The 13,953-nt window shown below is 34.6% G+C and overlaps 3 protein-coding genes across 4 annotated transcripts; all 3 read right to left on the bottom strand.

Moving 5' to 3' along the window:
• Positions 1-769: 769 nt before the first annotated feature.
• Positions 770-2,597, bottom strand: KIS (tubulin folding cofactor A (KIESEL)). The gene is made up of 4 exons (XM_020368880.3): positions 2,450-2,597; positions 2,093-2,252; positions 1,907-1,993; positions 770-1,047 (listed from the first exon to the last, which is right to left on the bottom strand). The coding sequence occupies exons 2-4, from the start codon at positions 2,243-2,245 to the stop codon at positions 943-945; spliced, it is 345 nt and encodes a 114-aa protein (XP_020224469.1). The 5' UTR covers positions 2,246-2,252; positions 2,450-2,597; the 3' UTR covers positions 770-942.
• A 1,895-nt stretch (positions 2,598-4,492) lies between these two features.
• Positions 4,493-6,460, bottom strand: LOC109806065 (mitochondrial import inner membrane translocase subunit TIM22-3). Its single transcript, XM_020368414.3, has 5 exons — positions 6,196-6,460; positions 5,613-5,677; positions 5,434-5,506; positions 5,301-5,354; positions 4,493-4,961 (listed from the first exon to the last, which is right to left on the bottom strand). The coding sequence occupies exons 1-5, from the start codon at positions 6,359-6,361 to the stop codon at positions 4,711-4,713; spliced, it is 609 nt and encodes a 202-aa protein (XP_020224003.1). The 5' UTR covers positions 6,362-6,460; the 3' UTR covers positions 4,493-4,710.
• Positions 6,461-7,261: 801 nt separating this feature from the next.
• Positions 7,262-13,651, bottom strand: LOC109806374 (kinesin-like protein KIN-12F). Of its 2 annotated transcripts, none has more exons than XM_020368755.3 (16): positions 13,238-13,651; positions 12,965-13,102; positions 12,583-12,666; positions 12,331-12,456; positions 12,187-12,246; positions 12,050-12,103; positions 11,861-11,953; positions 11,682-11,777; positions 11,388-11,536; positions 10,894-11,043; positions 10,663-10,792; positions 9,525-10,565; positions 9,332-9,430; positions 8,910-9,026; positions 8,020-8,814; positions 7,262-7,718 (listed from the first exon to the last, which is right to left on the bottom strand). In XM_020368755.3, exons 1-16 carry the CDS (start codon positions 13,529-13,531, stop codon positions 7,470-7,472), a joined length of 3,675 nt encoding a protein of 1,224 aa, XP_020224344.1. In that variant the 5' UTR covers positions 13,532-13,651; the 3' UTR covers positions 7,262-7,469. The 2 variants fall into 2 exon arrangements, with proteins under 2 accessions (XP_020224344.1, XP_020224345.1); XM_020368756.3 differs by having other exon boundaries at positions 9,332-9,421.
• Positions 13,652-13,953: the final 302 nt, after the last annotated feature.

Here is a 13,953-nt window from a genome sequence, read left to right as displayed (position 1 = left end):
GATTCAGTGGTTAATAATTATAAGGTCAACTGGCTAACAAAAGTAGGTTTAAACCTCTTCTTGACTAAATTTATACAAAATGTGAAACCAGAATTAATAATTATAATTGAATAACTTGATTAGAAATTGAACGAGTTTTTACAAGTTTGCGGACAATAACCTTATATTAATCTATTAAATCCCTAAAAAAAGGTATTAGCAATGTGGTGATGAGTATCCCATCTAATTTCATAACTGGGCGATAATTGTTCAAACTTCTCAAAAAAATAAAAATTCATAAACTAAAATTATCTCGTCCATTTATAAAAATTTATTCCCAATTTCTCCAAAATCTTATTTTTAATTCATACATAAATTAATTTTAATTATTAATTTATTAAATCCCTAAAAAGAATATATTAACAATGTGGTGACGGGTATCCCATCTAATTTCATAACGAGCGATCATTGTTTAAACTTCTAAAAAAAAAAAGAAAATTCATAAACTAAAATTATCTCGTCCATTTGTAAAAATTTCTTTCTATTAATTCCTCCGAAATCTTATTTTTAATCCATACATAAATTAATTTTAACTTATAGAAAAACTTATTTTAATTTTCCTTTCTACTTTTTCTCTCTTAAAAATACTTATGGGCAAAAAGACCTTTTATCTTCATACACACAATCACTGCTGAAATTACTAACTTAATGATCTTTAGACTGCATACCACGTAAAATCAGAGGAATTTGGTTGTAAAAACGTTAATAGAATGATACCATGCTATCAAGATTAGATTTGTAAAACAGTGTCACACTCATTCATTATCAGATGTTCTATAGAAGCTTAGAACTAGACATGGAAGAGGGCGCAAGCAAAAAGAAGATTGTATGATTTTTTTTGTGACCAGGAAATTGTACAATACAGGCCTAATATCCTCCAGCAAGAGCACCAACCAGAACACCTTACTGAGCTTCTGATGTTGCAAATACTTTTTCAACTTCTTCAATGGTGTTTCGAGCTTCATCAATTTCAGGGGCTTCCTTCTCTTCCGACTCTTCCAACTCAGCCTGAAAGCCGCAAATAAATAAATAAATAAAAATTAGAAATCCAACATAAAATCAAAATTACAATCCAATTAGAAAACACCTCATATGACTTTTAAATTAAAAAATATAATAAAGGTATGGATCAAAACATAAGGGGATAGAACTGGATTGCCTGAAGTCAAAATCCACACAGTTCACCCTACAGTCATGATCCTAGAGTGGCAATTTTTTTCTCATTATATTTTATATTAACTTTATAAGGATAAAAAAAATTTAAGTATAAAGCTTGAGCTTCTTTACCCCAAAAATACAAAACAAAAAAAAAATACCATTACAGAAGTCTTTTTAGTTTCAACTATACCGTATTCCACAACACCCTCCCTGGTTTGGCAAAAGATCTTAGTTATCGATTTTTGACTTTTGCATCTACTAAACTTTTGATTAAATCAAGATGCAACAATCCCCAACCATTCAAATAATTCATTAATTTTTCCATTAAACTTATAATTAGATAAAGAAGAGGAAGTGACAAATAGGAGGTCACAGCAATTAAATTGAGAAAAAATAGTATGGTGGACTGGCTGGAGACAGACACCTAGTCCAAGAGCAGTAAAACTGTAGGAAACTAAATTTTGTATAGCAGGGTCAGGACAAGTAAGATAACTATATTCCTATCCCAATCAACTGGTTATAATACATAAATCATTAACAGGTACCATCTTCCATTGAACCAATTAAGAGCTAAGTCTATGAAATTAGCAGAGAAATTTAATGATAAAGCCAAGGCGTCAAATGTTGAGCATGCCAAAATGGTTAAAAATGTTCATGACACCAGAAAACAACAGAAAACTGAGAGATACAGTAAGCACAGAAATAGTACCAATATTCCTTTCAAGTCTGCCAAAGCAGCCTCAAGGCGCTTGCGGCAGTCAGGAATCATCATCCTAGACTCAGCCAACACATTTTCCTGTCCAAACCAAATCAGTACAACCAATTGTGCATTTCTTTAACAGAGAAAAGTAAAGAAGACATAATTTGAGTGAAGAGGCACATATTTTGGGTATACCTGCTGTTTGAGATCATAAGGATCAGCTCCTTGTTCCTTCATGTCAGATGTCTTGGCAGCTTCTCTCTCAACTTCCTTCTCATAAGAATGCAGCTCCTTCACTATTCTTTTGCACGTACTTGTTTTGATCTTCAGACTTCGCACAGTAGCCATTGAAACCCTACACAAAACCAAAATAGACATGCAAACAAAAGTTTCATTAATCGATTTATGATGATAAGCCGCATTCCGAATCTCAAAAGGGAAATGAAAAATGATCGCAAGTAAAGCAGAGATTTAGTTGAATAGGTCATTGTGACTGAAAAAGTAGGATTAGATGAAGGAAGAGGAAAATGGAGCGATGATGATAAATTAAACCTTTTGCTTAAGTGGTTTTGCACACTATGCTGTTGCTGCTTGCGGTGCCCTAACGCAGATCCACGCTCAGCAAGACGGAGATTCAAGATCTTTGCTCTTACTAAAACGCACCGTTTCCTCCCTTTTTGTTTTATTTTATTTTTGCATGGAAGCCCAAATCCGTGGCCCCAAACGCTAGGCCGGAATAGATTAGTTCTCCACTTTTGTTTTTGGCCCAATTTCAATAATTAATTTAGGATCATGGTATATACACCTCTTTTTTTTTTTTTTTTTTTTTTTTTTTTTTTTTTTATAAGCACACCCTTTTTAAAAAAAATAATTAAATTCTTAAAATATCCTTAATTTTTATTATTTTTAACTTTTTAAATTTTACACTCCTAACATTTAATTTAATACTTTTTTTACATATCTTTTTCCCTTATTTTCACATGCACCTCCTTAATTTTTCTTCACCCCCACCTATTTTGGTAGGTAATTTTAATTCTTCTAGTTTTACATTATTTTTTTCCCTTCCTCTTTCAGTTTTCTCACTGATTTCACTATTCGCATAGTACTCTAGAATAGTGAAAATGTCTTTTTCATAACACTAAATTTAATGTTAAGGTTTTTGGAGGGGTGAAAGGAAAGGAAGTGTTGAAAGCAAAAAATGTATGTCTAGTTTGATAGAAACTGTCGAGGAAGCTACACGTACCTACAATATTGTCGCCTACTAGTTCTATGATTTGAGTGTATGTGAAAAAGTAAAAGAGGTGAGAAAATAAGAGAGTAATATAAAAATTGAGAGAACTAAAATTACCTACTGAAATAGGTGAGGAATAAGAGGAAAACAAGATGATGGATGTAGAAATTGGAGAAGAGAAGGAAGGAGGTGTGTGAAAAGAAAAAATAGTAAATTGAAAGTTAGAGATATAAAATTAAAAATTTAAAGAATAAAAAAAATTATAAATATTTAAAAAAAAAATTGAAAAAATAAAGGAGGTGTACTTATAAAAAAAAAAAAAAAAGAGGTATATATATCATTAGCCTTAATTTATTACACAAATTTCATTTAAATATTGGAGAGAGAAAAAAAGACAAGAATGATTAATCATAATTCAATTCTTTTTTATTTATTTATAATTAATTGGATTCGAATTTAAAACAGGAAAAGACTTAAGTAGTATATGTTAATAGTAGAGAATAACTCGGGTAACTTTTTTATAATGCCAGTAATAAAATTTGAACTGAACTTCATATGAATTACTCAAATCCCTAATACTAGATCGATTGTAGTAACTTGAATGAATCCGATTTCCACGGATAGAGTCAAAAGAACTGAAGACCACCCTACTATTTGACTCGAATTCAATTTATTTTAAATGTCTTCAAAATAAGTTGATAGAAATTACTTCAAATAACTCTCTGACATGATGGCACTTTCGTTATATCATTTTACCATTAGCTTATGTAATATTCAAACTTGATGCTAACGATAGATAGGCATCCGCTACACTAGAGTAGTTGAGCAGGTTTAAGTAGACAGTGTCAAGTGAGATTTTAAAGAGAAATCAACTTAAGAGGTTACTGAATAGCAGTGAGCCTGTTCCGTTAAATACATGTAGTTGATAATATTAATTATATTTCAATTATCTACATTTAAAGCGCGTGAATAGGTTAAATTCGTACCAAGTTTTATAGCTACGAGCTGTTGTCAGTATAAATAAATAATTCAAGTCGAGAGGCGTCTGATGTCAACGTACACTCGGTGCTTGAATGCTCTTGAAGTATGTATACTTCCAAGTTCCAACCAATATCAGAAACATAATTTTTTAATTAAATGAATCATTAACTGTAGATCCTTAAATGCCACAGCTCACAGGCTTTACCAGAAACATTCCGCGTGGTAGGTATTGGATTGGGATCTAATTGCTCTAACTAATAATAATGTTAGGTTAATTATGCAGAGTTTAGCTTCCAAACAAAAATCGCCGCTACCTCATACCATCACTGTTTCGAATGGCATGGGTCAAGCTAAATCAATCATCATAAGAAGGCTGTCCAAGCTCAAGAAACCACCAAGATAGAACATGATAGAATTACGATGTCATGTTGCAACTCAGTTACATGAAAACAATCCATGTTCTTGGACAATTTGTTGTCACCCTTAAGTTCTTCAAAAAGAAATGTTGATAAAAGCTACAAGGAATCTAAAAAAAGGGGGGCAAAGAAGGGTGCACATCTTATCTACATGATGCTAGAAAATCATGATATACCCCAACTTCTTATTGAGATGTTGGACGAGACCCCTTGCTGCGCTTCTTCAAAGATTCGGAGAAAAAGGAGAAGGCTTCTTTTAGTTCCTCTGGGAGAGGGAGTTGAAGGGGGAGCGCCAAGGGAGGACGTGCATTGTGTTGCACAGTTGTTTTCCAAGACATGGGAAGTGCAAGTGCTGGCTGCTGCTTGTTTAGCCCTTCCATAATAAAAGAAAATGCCCCAAAAGTGAGGCAGCTTTGCAAAAGAGCTTGTGGTGCACCTGGAAAACACTAGAGGATAAGTCGCAATAACAAAAAAAGCACACAAAATGAAATTTACAATAGCAATGAATTCTAACAATAGCAATGATTGAAAGGTATTCAACATTCTGAATCAGTAAACTTATTTTCCCTTCTCCCTCAAAAAATTGCCTCACACCGATTATGGACAAAAATACCTCTGTATTTTGATATATATGATTATGATTTTAAAGAGATATCAAGAATGACAAGGCTTGTTATTCAAAATGGCCAGATTGGGAAGCCCTTTATCCTTCATTTTCTTACAAGTTTCAAGGAAAGGGCAAATTCATCAATTTCTTCAAATAAATAAAAGATACCTGGAAAACTTAGAGCAAGGCCAGTGCAACATCCAGCCACCCCCGCATTAATGACTGCAGAAGAAAGAATTCATATTACCAGTTTAATATCACTAAAAAGCAAAAATGTCCTTTTATAGTTAAATTTCCATACCATCATCCTTTCCTCTAAGTCGTTTCAAGATGCAAACAACCAAACTATGAACTCCGGACAAAACTGCAAATGTCTAGTGAAGAAAAAGAAAATATTACTAACGAGCTAAATTAAAACAAAAAAAAAAAAAAAATGATATAAACCAAGGTAGCGAAAAGCCAGTGAGTTTTCCAATGCACCTTTGCATAAGATCCCGCTTCTACAAAGGATCCTTTGAAACCTTTCTTCTTAAACAATCCAGCACCTGAAACACACCATAACAAGAATCCTTAAGCAAAATCAGAAAAAATCAACTGACAACTAAGCCATCAAAAGTCAAATTTCTCAAAGATTCTTTTCACTGAAATACACACTCAAAAACCTCGAGCCAGCTTTTTCTCCACTCCAATACACACTGAACATAATTAACCTACATTACTGAGAAAATCAAACTAATTAATTACAAAAACTAAACTACATATATTAGATGTAACCTAAACCTAACACCAGACACTTTCTCCTCCAAAACCGAGTCAAACGCATTCACTTATTCGCAGCTGCACTGAACTAAGCAGCAATCGTATTATCACTGCTAAAACGGACCAATCGAAAATTCAAGAACCACACCACACAACGAAGAAGAAGATTTAAAGCATTGTATCCGCAAGACACACACTATTGACAAAAACAGCGAATATTCGATTAAAAGCTGAACGAAGAAATTAGGCTTAATAGTTGATGAAACGACGGCTTAATGAGAAAATAGGGAGAGAAGAGGAAGACCGTATCCGAAGACGGAGCCCATGAGAGCGCCGCCGGCAGAGTCGGTGGCGAAGCGGAGGAGGCAAACGGCGGGAGCGGCGGGGACAAGGGCGTTGGGAGGATTAGAATTGGAAACGGAATCGGAATCTTGAGGCTGAGACGTAGCGTCGGAATCCGGCGTCGCCATAGAAGATGTTGAACTTGAGCCTCTTCTTTCTCTTCTTCGCGTTTTTCGCTTCTCAATTCTGTTGTGTCTGCGAGTGAGTCGTGTTATCCCTTTCTAACTTCTTCCACGACGTCGTTTTGACGACTCCCACTGTTTTTACTCTTTTAACCGTAAAACCCTGCACAAAGCGCAATTAGTCAAACAAAAATGAAATATTATATCTGAACATCTTTTCCCCCTTTTCACTTTTAAAAGGATTTTTTTTTCAGAAAAATTTAAGCAACACGTGATATTTTAAAATTGCTTTTAGTTTAATATATACAAATGTTAGTAATTTAATCTTAATCAAGTTATAAAATAATGGTTGAATAATTCCTTCATTTCAAAAAAAATTCCTTCATTCTTTTTACATTTAATCCGCACACAATCTTAAATTGATGAACATGAATAGTTGAATACTTCATATGAATAAGGAAAAGTGTTTTTTTTTTTAATGAGAATTGTTTTGAATTTTTATTGATTTACAATATCTTTGACTTTTGAACTTATATATTAATCGTAGTTGGAGATTTATATTTTTGTTTATTTTATATCTCATTCATGTTGTTTGTTTTTATCACTTTTATTAACTTACAAGACATTAGTTAAAAAATATTAAACATATTTTATCCAGTACATTTAAAAAACTATTTTAAAAAATGTATATCAAATGATTTATACACTCTCAATATAATAAATATTCAGTTTTTTTTTGTATCCTTAACGTCTTGAGACAATGGTTGACAGCCGTAAAGAACAAATCTTTACCGCTTGAATTTACCATATTCTGATATTCATGTGTCAGGTGCATTTTTTTATTTGTTAGTTGTCTGTATCCGTTCTAAACAATATTTCCTCAAATAATTCAAACAATTCAAGCGGTAAAGAACAAATAATTCAATGTTATTACTGTTGCCTACTATCAGTACAAACTAAGAATTGGAGTGCCACAAACATGATCCACACAGCATAAAAAATACAATGAATTTTTTAAAACAATACAAAGAATATAAATGGGTGTATGAATACTTATTGATCCAAGAAGGATCTGGTGCTACATAATCTGTTAATCAATCCAACCACTGACGAATTAATAATGTTGCTGATAGATTGCTCCAAACTCTACTCTCCATGCTTGATCGTCATCTGGATGGGAAGTTGAATCCTTGTGAACCACATCAGAATCCTCTCTATATAGTGGCTGCAGTGCCGACTCGGGTAATTTGCTCTCTGCAAGGTACTGCTTCATGGTAATCATCTCCATCTTGTGCTTTCTTTTGATCTTGTCCATTTGCTTTTTTAGCTTTTCATTATCGTGTTGCACTTTTGTGAAATTCTCCTGTATAAAGAAATATAAATCAAGAAAAAAATTGGAAACGACCGAAATGGATCATCACATACTTGTTTTCCACAATTCCTATCATATCTTCTAAATTCTTTGTTGATGCAAGGGAGGGTCAAAGAAATTAGCAGAATAAATTCCAATTTTAATGCCGCAGTTTCCCTCCAATATGTTAGTGCACCAAATTAATAAACTTTCTACCCCTAAAGTTGCCTTAAACTACTTGAACTTATCAAGGTACTGTACCAAATTAGAATTCATAATCTGATGCATTTGAAAGAAATGATGGGGTTTTTACCTCTGCAATGGACGCTGCATGCTCAGCTTCTCTTAATCTAACAAGTAGTTCTCCAGCAGCATGAACAGCTTCTGCAGTTTCTCTAAGTTGAATCTTGAGATTCATGTTCTCCTTTTTCAAGAATTTTGCTTCCCTTTCTCTCTCCACCCTTAGTGCAGAAAGTTCGGCAGCAAGAGCTTTGGCGAAACGAGCATGACCCTTTTTTCCAGCCTTTGCCGCTGCCTTCTTCACCTCTGCTATGCCTTCCATTATAGCATTGTGCTTAGCAACCAAATCATTATATTTGTCTTGGAGGTCAGCATAGTGCTCCACCATTCTAGCATGTCCAAGAACCGCTCTTTTTAGTGCATCATCTAACTCTTCTGTGCACTTCTTCTCTAGACTCAGTTCCATCTCCAACCTCTCTGCCCGCTGGCGGTTGGACTCAAGATCAACTCTTAGTTCATCAGTAAGACAAATCCACTCACTTTCCATTTCTGTCCATCTCTGTCTCTCTTTCTCTAGCTCATCTCCACCATTATCACGAGAAAATAGACTGCTTTTACGCAGTTGAATGGATCTTGACATTAATGATAAGGAAGACCTTAGCTTGTCAGTGGACTTCTTAACTGGTGCATCGCTGTGTACTAGCAGCTTGCTTCTTAGATTCTGAATTTCTTTGAGGAGATCTTCCTTCTCGACTGCATCAAAAGAGCTGTCTCTTTGAGTTACTTCTTCCCGAACTTCTTTAATTTCACACTTTTCCTCTATAAGATCTGGTAAATGTCTGACTGAGGAAGTACCCTTTATTAGAAGCTGCAAACGGCATAAAAGGTACACAAGGGGGTGAGTTCCAAAGCTTCAAATGGATAGAACATTTTTATAGTGTAAATTAAAAACCAACAGTAGACCTTGTCTTCATCTTTCAATGAGTTATACTCTTCTACATGTCTGGTCTGTTTGTTGCTTTCTTGATCACACACAATGATGGAGGATTTTAGTTCTTTTTCTCCTTTCAATTTCTCCACCTGAACAACCCGAACAAAATTGTCAGTAAAGTAAAATTCTGATGGGTTATTTTATTGTATTTGTTTGAGGAATATTTTATAAGAATTATTTTTATAAGGTTACAATGATGATATATTATCCGTTTTGGGCCTAAGCCCTCACGGTTTTGCTTTTAGTCATCACCCAAAAGGCCTCTTTATCATTGAAGTATGTTTGTGTTATATAAGTTGTTATTTCTTGTCTTATTTTATCGATATGGGACTTTGTTTGTATCCCAACAAATTCACAGCACAAATATAATTTATGAGAACATGACTCCTTATACCAATTGATTTAGTTCTTCAATTCTAGAAGCTTGCTCCTTGCAAACATTCTCTAGCTCCTTTTCTCTCATGATTGCCTTTTCCATTATACTCTGTAAATCCTTGAAGCAAAAAGAAAAACATATAATGAGATAAGATAAATGAGTTTTACGAGAAAAATAATCACAACTTATGGAAATCATCCTCAAAACATACTTTTTGAGCCTTATCTGTCAGTCCGTCCGAATTTCCTGCTTCAGCTGTTTGAATGCATGACTTTAAGCTATCTCGAACCTCACTAGAATCCTGATCATATACTCTTTTACGGCAAGCTTCACAAAGCAAAGTTGCAGTTCTTTCATCGACACAATATTTCTTCTGTTGCATTATTTGATCGCAAGAATCACCCTTGTCTATTTCTGGACAAGGTGTCAAGGTTAAGTTCCCAAAAGAGAATGAAGATGAAGATTTGTTTAATGCTGAGTTTCTCTGGTGATAATCAATTATCTGCAATCCCCTCTGAAGGCTTGCCTCCAAGGATTCAGTAGGACCTGGAAAAACCTTGCTTGACCGTAGTGATGATCGCAGCTGCTCTCCCTCTTTAATTGATTGTCCTAATATATCTTTACTGGATCTCAAAGTTTCCTCTACCACATTGTTCCAACTTCCAAGACAACTTGGTGAATAAGCCACACTTTTCCTCTGGACATTCCTGATTTTGGGGGACTCGGACAACTGTGGTTCCTCAAGTATTGGAGATCGACTACATGAACTAACTGAAATGCTATCTCTGAATGAAGATTTAATTGTCCTTGAGGCATTACCTGTGCATGCAAATTCATCTACTGATGTATACAAGGAGGCTGTTGACCCCTCACTTTCCTCAGGACAAAGCTTACTGAGTGTTTCTCCAAAACATACTTCCTCCTTTTCTATTTCATCACCACTAGTCATATCTGTATCACAATTTTCTGCAACTGAATAATACTGGTCACAATCTTCACTGACAGATACGTTTGTAGGATTCCCATCACACGAATGATACAGTTCATCAATCTGCAGGCGTAATTGCCTTATGTCTTCCTCATCCACATTTACCTCTTCATCATTGTCATTATCAATGCGAGGCAGGAGTAGAGAGCGGTTTAAGCTGACTCGCAACTGATTAAGGCTGTCCCGTACATTACGTACTTGAGAGTATCCATTTTTACTCCCACCTGAGCTATGAACCTCAGCCTTTGCTCTAATGAGTTCTTCCTGCACCAAAGCAAACACACGTAATTCTATCATGTCAGATCATTCTGCAACAAACATTTAACAACTATTCCACTGAAGTCCTGGAGATAAATAATACCTTCAGTTGCCGGATTTGATCACTTAAATCGTTAACATCATCCTCCTTTATTTCATTGATAACAGGTTCATTTTTAATGTTTCTTATTCGCTGTCCAAACCTGAGTGTGCGCAGTGTTTCACCATTATTCCTACAATCAACAAATACAATCTTTACCGCAAGAAACAAAATATATGCTACGATGTTAGGCATACATATTAATACGTAATGCTCCTTGGTTCAGGTAAATACCTGTTATCAGGGGAGATGGAACAGATTACGGAGAGTTTGGCATTTCCACCAAGTGATTCTTGTAGTAAACGGGTTAAACAGGAATTCCTGTTTAAAATTTCTTCTGCTTTTCCCGAGTGAGTTTCTTTAGTCAGGGCATCTACTACGTGCCTACAGCAGTGAAATAAATCAGTGGTTACAAAGAAGTAAAATAAGGACGAGATACATTCACCCATTAAATAAATAAATAAGACCAAGATATTGATTTCAACCAACACCTGATGCGATCCTGTGCATTTTGCACAGAAGAGAATTTTTTTTTCTTCTTTTTTTGCAATTAACAGTTAAAGTCACAAGTAACAAATAAAAAATATTTAATATCAAGAGGTGGGAATGGAAATCAAGAGAAGAAGCCACGTATGTGTTGCCTGGACAGTTTTAATATATAATGGGATAACTGAAAAACCATCAACTTCAGGCAAATGTAATTCAGCTATTATGACTTGGCATCTTACCCTAACCGAGATAAGGACTTCTTTACATTTTTGCTTTCTTTCAGACATTGCTTGCCTGCATCCTCAACTTTGTTCCTGTCCGGTCCAGCAAGATCGATAAGGCTAATTCTGCTAGATTTTGAACTACTGAAACCGGTTGATGATATTCCCTGCAGCAGCAGTCAAAGAAAACCAGATGTAGCAATTAACTAACAGAGAAAATTAACAGTATAAATCTGTCTCAATCTTAAATAAGAAAAAAACACGTTAGTTTTCCATATTTAGTCATGCCAAATACAATTATAGTGACAATACCTTGCACCAAGATTCAATCACAAAAGTGAAAATGATATGTGATCTAGAGCTCTTAGAATTTAAGCTTGTTGCTCCAACTTTTCTGCTTGAAAGGCCCTGCAGCATATAAAGACCTAATTAGCTAAATGTAACATCTATTTTTCAACAATATAATTGCTTTGATTCTTCCCTAGTCCTACCTTAATCAGAAATTGTGTCACGTCATCATAGCTAGTGACATATTCCTCAGTCAGATTATCTAAATAGAATGCATTTTTTGAATCATCTTTAATCTGCAATAATTTGGACCGGCCACATTAAGCATGATTGTAAAACAAGTGTACTAGTCAATAATGGTTTATGGTAAATGGTAGCACAAAAGGACATGCCTCAAGGTTCCGCTGGGTTGGATCAAGTAAATCCCCAATTTGTTCATTGTATATCTGTTTCAAACCACAAAGAAAAAAAACAAGATCGTTATCATATAAGCAAAGAAGCCAAAACGGGAAGTTTTATAAACTATTACCTCAAGGAAAGAACATCGACATTGGTAGTTAAATAGTTTCCCCTCAGACACATGCTGCTCCTAATACAGTAATTGAAAATAAAAAATAGTCAGTGTCAAAAGATATAAACAGATATAGTGGTAAACGTGGGAAGTACAACTTACTTTGTCAAGCTCAGAAAACAACATTTGAAAGATCCTAGGAACAATTCCCTTGTGACTTTGGGGCGAGAGCTCCTCAAACATGGCACTTGGGGGACCCCACATGGTATAAGTCTTTCCACTTCCAGACTAGCAAAGAATTAAAAGAAAATTAAAGAAAAGTCCTCAACAATCAATTATCCATCAAGAATGCTATACATTAAATATCAAGTATATATTAAAAGGTTAAAATATATATTAAACATCAAGTAGTACCTGGCCATATGACAGAATTGAAGTGTTGTAACCAGCTAAAGCATTTTTAACCAAAGGGACACCAACTGACTGAAAAATATCTTCCTGAACAAACAAAAGATTATATAAATCACACTTATCTTGTCTTATGAGTGTCATGCAACAACAAGGCAGCAAGGAAAATGAACTACTAGATGTTTCATTCATAAAAGCAAGTCATATAAATAGTAAATACATAATCCTATCATGGAAAATTATTCAAAGATAAAAAATACTAGTTGTTTCATGTATAACAAGCAAGTCATATAAAAAGTAAGTAATTACCTTAATCCTATGATGGAAAATTAACGAAAGATTAAAAAAAAAATAGATAAATCACAAACATCACAATGAAGTTTTTTACCTGATTGGTGTTCGAATCAAAGACTGAATCAAAGGTAAATTGCCTATCCCCAACCCACAAGGTATTCGAAGAAACCTTCTTAACGGTTCGATCTACCTCTATTCCATTGTTATTGGTAGGTCTGATTCGCACCACAACCTGTTCCAAAACTATATTATAAGCAAAATAGAAAAAAAGAAACAGATATTTTGGTACATACCCATTTATAGACTCACAGATTACAACTTCACTGTTCAAAAAAAAAACCAAGGAAAGACCAAAATTTTCACTTGCCTTGACTGATGGGTCGGATTTGAGAGGGGATTTCGATTGGTCGAGGTTATTCTGAGAAATTGAGGTTTTGGAGTGTGATTGGTTGGCTGAGGAAGACAAGGATTGTTCACGGTTGTTCTGGATGTTGGGATGGGTGGGGGGAGTGTTCTCTGCATCTGAATTTGGGATTTTAGGGTTTGGAGTGGGTTTGTGCTTGGAAGAGAGTGATCTGGGAAGAAGGTTTCTGAGAGATGAAGAGGAAATGGTGGTTGAGAAACGAGCCTCTGCAGTTTCTGCATTACTGATTTGCCTCATGGTTATGGTTTTGCTGAGCAAGTAAAGAATCAAGCAATGAAGCTATAAACAGAGAGAGTGAGAGAGAGAAATGCAAAAGAATGAAAGTTTTGGATTCAAACGTTGGATAGAGGGAAGACAGAGAAGAGAAGCAAGTTTTTGAATAGAGGGGATGGTTTAGATGACCGTTGCAAAAGGATAATAGCCACTGAAATGACCAAATTATCCTTTTTACTTTCCTAAAGAGTAAAGACTAATCATTGCTTAAAAAATAATCATTTTATTTAAATTGAGCTTTTGTTGTGATTATTATGATTTTATATATATGGGGAATGGGTATACCGTATACTTCTTGTATTTTTTCCCCATCTTTTGCACATTATAAGGATAAAATATTTCAATTTTACAATGGTTAAATTTATATATATGGTTGATTAATCAAA

This window comes from Cajanus cajan, chromosome 9, assembly GCF_000230855.2.
Source record: "Cajanus cajan strain Asha chromosome 9, NIPB_CcT2T_4, whole genome shotgun sequence".
Classification (NCBI taxonomy): Eukaryota; Viridiplantae; Streptophyta; class Magnoliopsida; order Fabales; family Fabaceae; genus Cajanus; species Cajanus cajan.
Note: the sequence above shows the minus strand (reverse complement) of the source record. Positions and strands in the feature narration are given on the sequence as shown.

Bases quoted from the DNA above. Each gene is read 5' to 3' on its own strand.
- LOC109806374 (XM_020368755.3), bottom strand. From the start codon at position 13,531: ATGAGGCAAATCAGTAATGCAGAAACTGCAGAGGCTCGTTTCTCAACC. The intron at 12,104-12,186 runs GTAATAGTTTAT...GGTTTGAAACAG, and splicing joins GTCGATGTTCTTTCCTTGAG to ATATACAATGAACAAATTGG. The intron at 11,537-11,681 runs GTATTGTCACTA...CTGCTGCTGCAG, and splicing joins TGATTGAATCTTGGTGCAAG to GGAATATCATCAACCGGTTT.
- KIS (XM_020368880.3), bottom strand. From the start codon at position 2,245: ATGGCTACTGTGCGAAGTCTGAAGATCAAAACAAGTACGTGCAAAAGA. The intron at 1,994-2,092 runs GTATACCCAAAA...TGGTTTGGACAG, and splicing joins CTTATGATCTCAAACAGCAG to GAAAATGTGTTGGCTGAGTC. The intron at 1,048-1,906 runs GTACTATTTCTG...TGCGGCTTTCAG, and splicing joins CAGACTTGAAAGGAATATTG to GCTGAGTTGGAAGAGTCGGA.
- LOC109806065 (XM_020368414.3), bottom strand. From the start codon at position 6,361: ATGGCGACGCCGGATTCCGACGCTACGTCTCAGCCTCAAGATTCCGAT. The intron at 5,355-5,433 runs GTATGGAAATTT...TTTCTTCTGCAG, and splicing joins ACTTAGAGGAAAGGATGATG to TCATTAATGCGGGGGTGGCT. The intron at 4,962-5,300 runs GTATCTTTTATT...AGTGTTTTCCAG, and splicing joins CCTTGCTCTAAGTTTTCCAG to GTGCACCACAAGCTCTTTTG.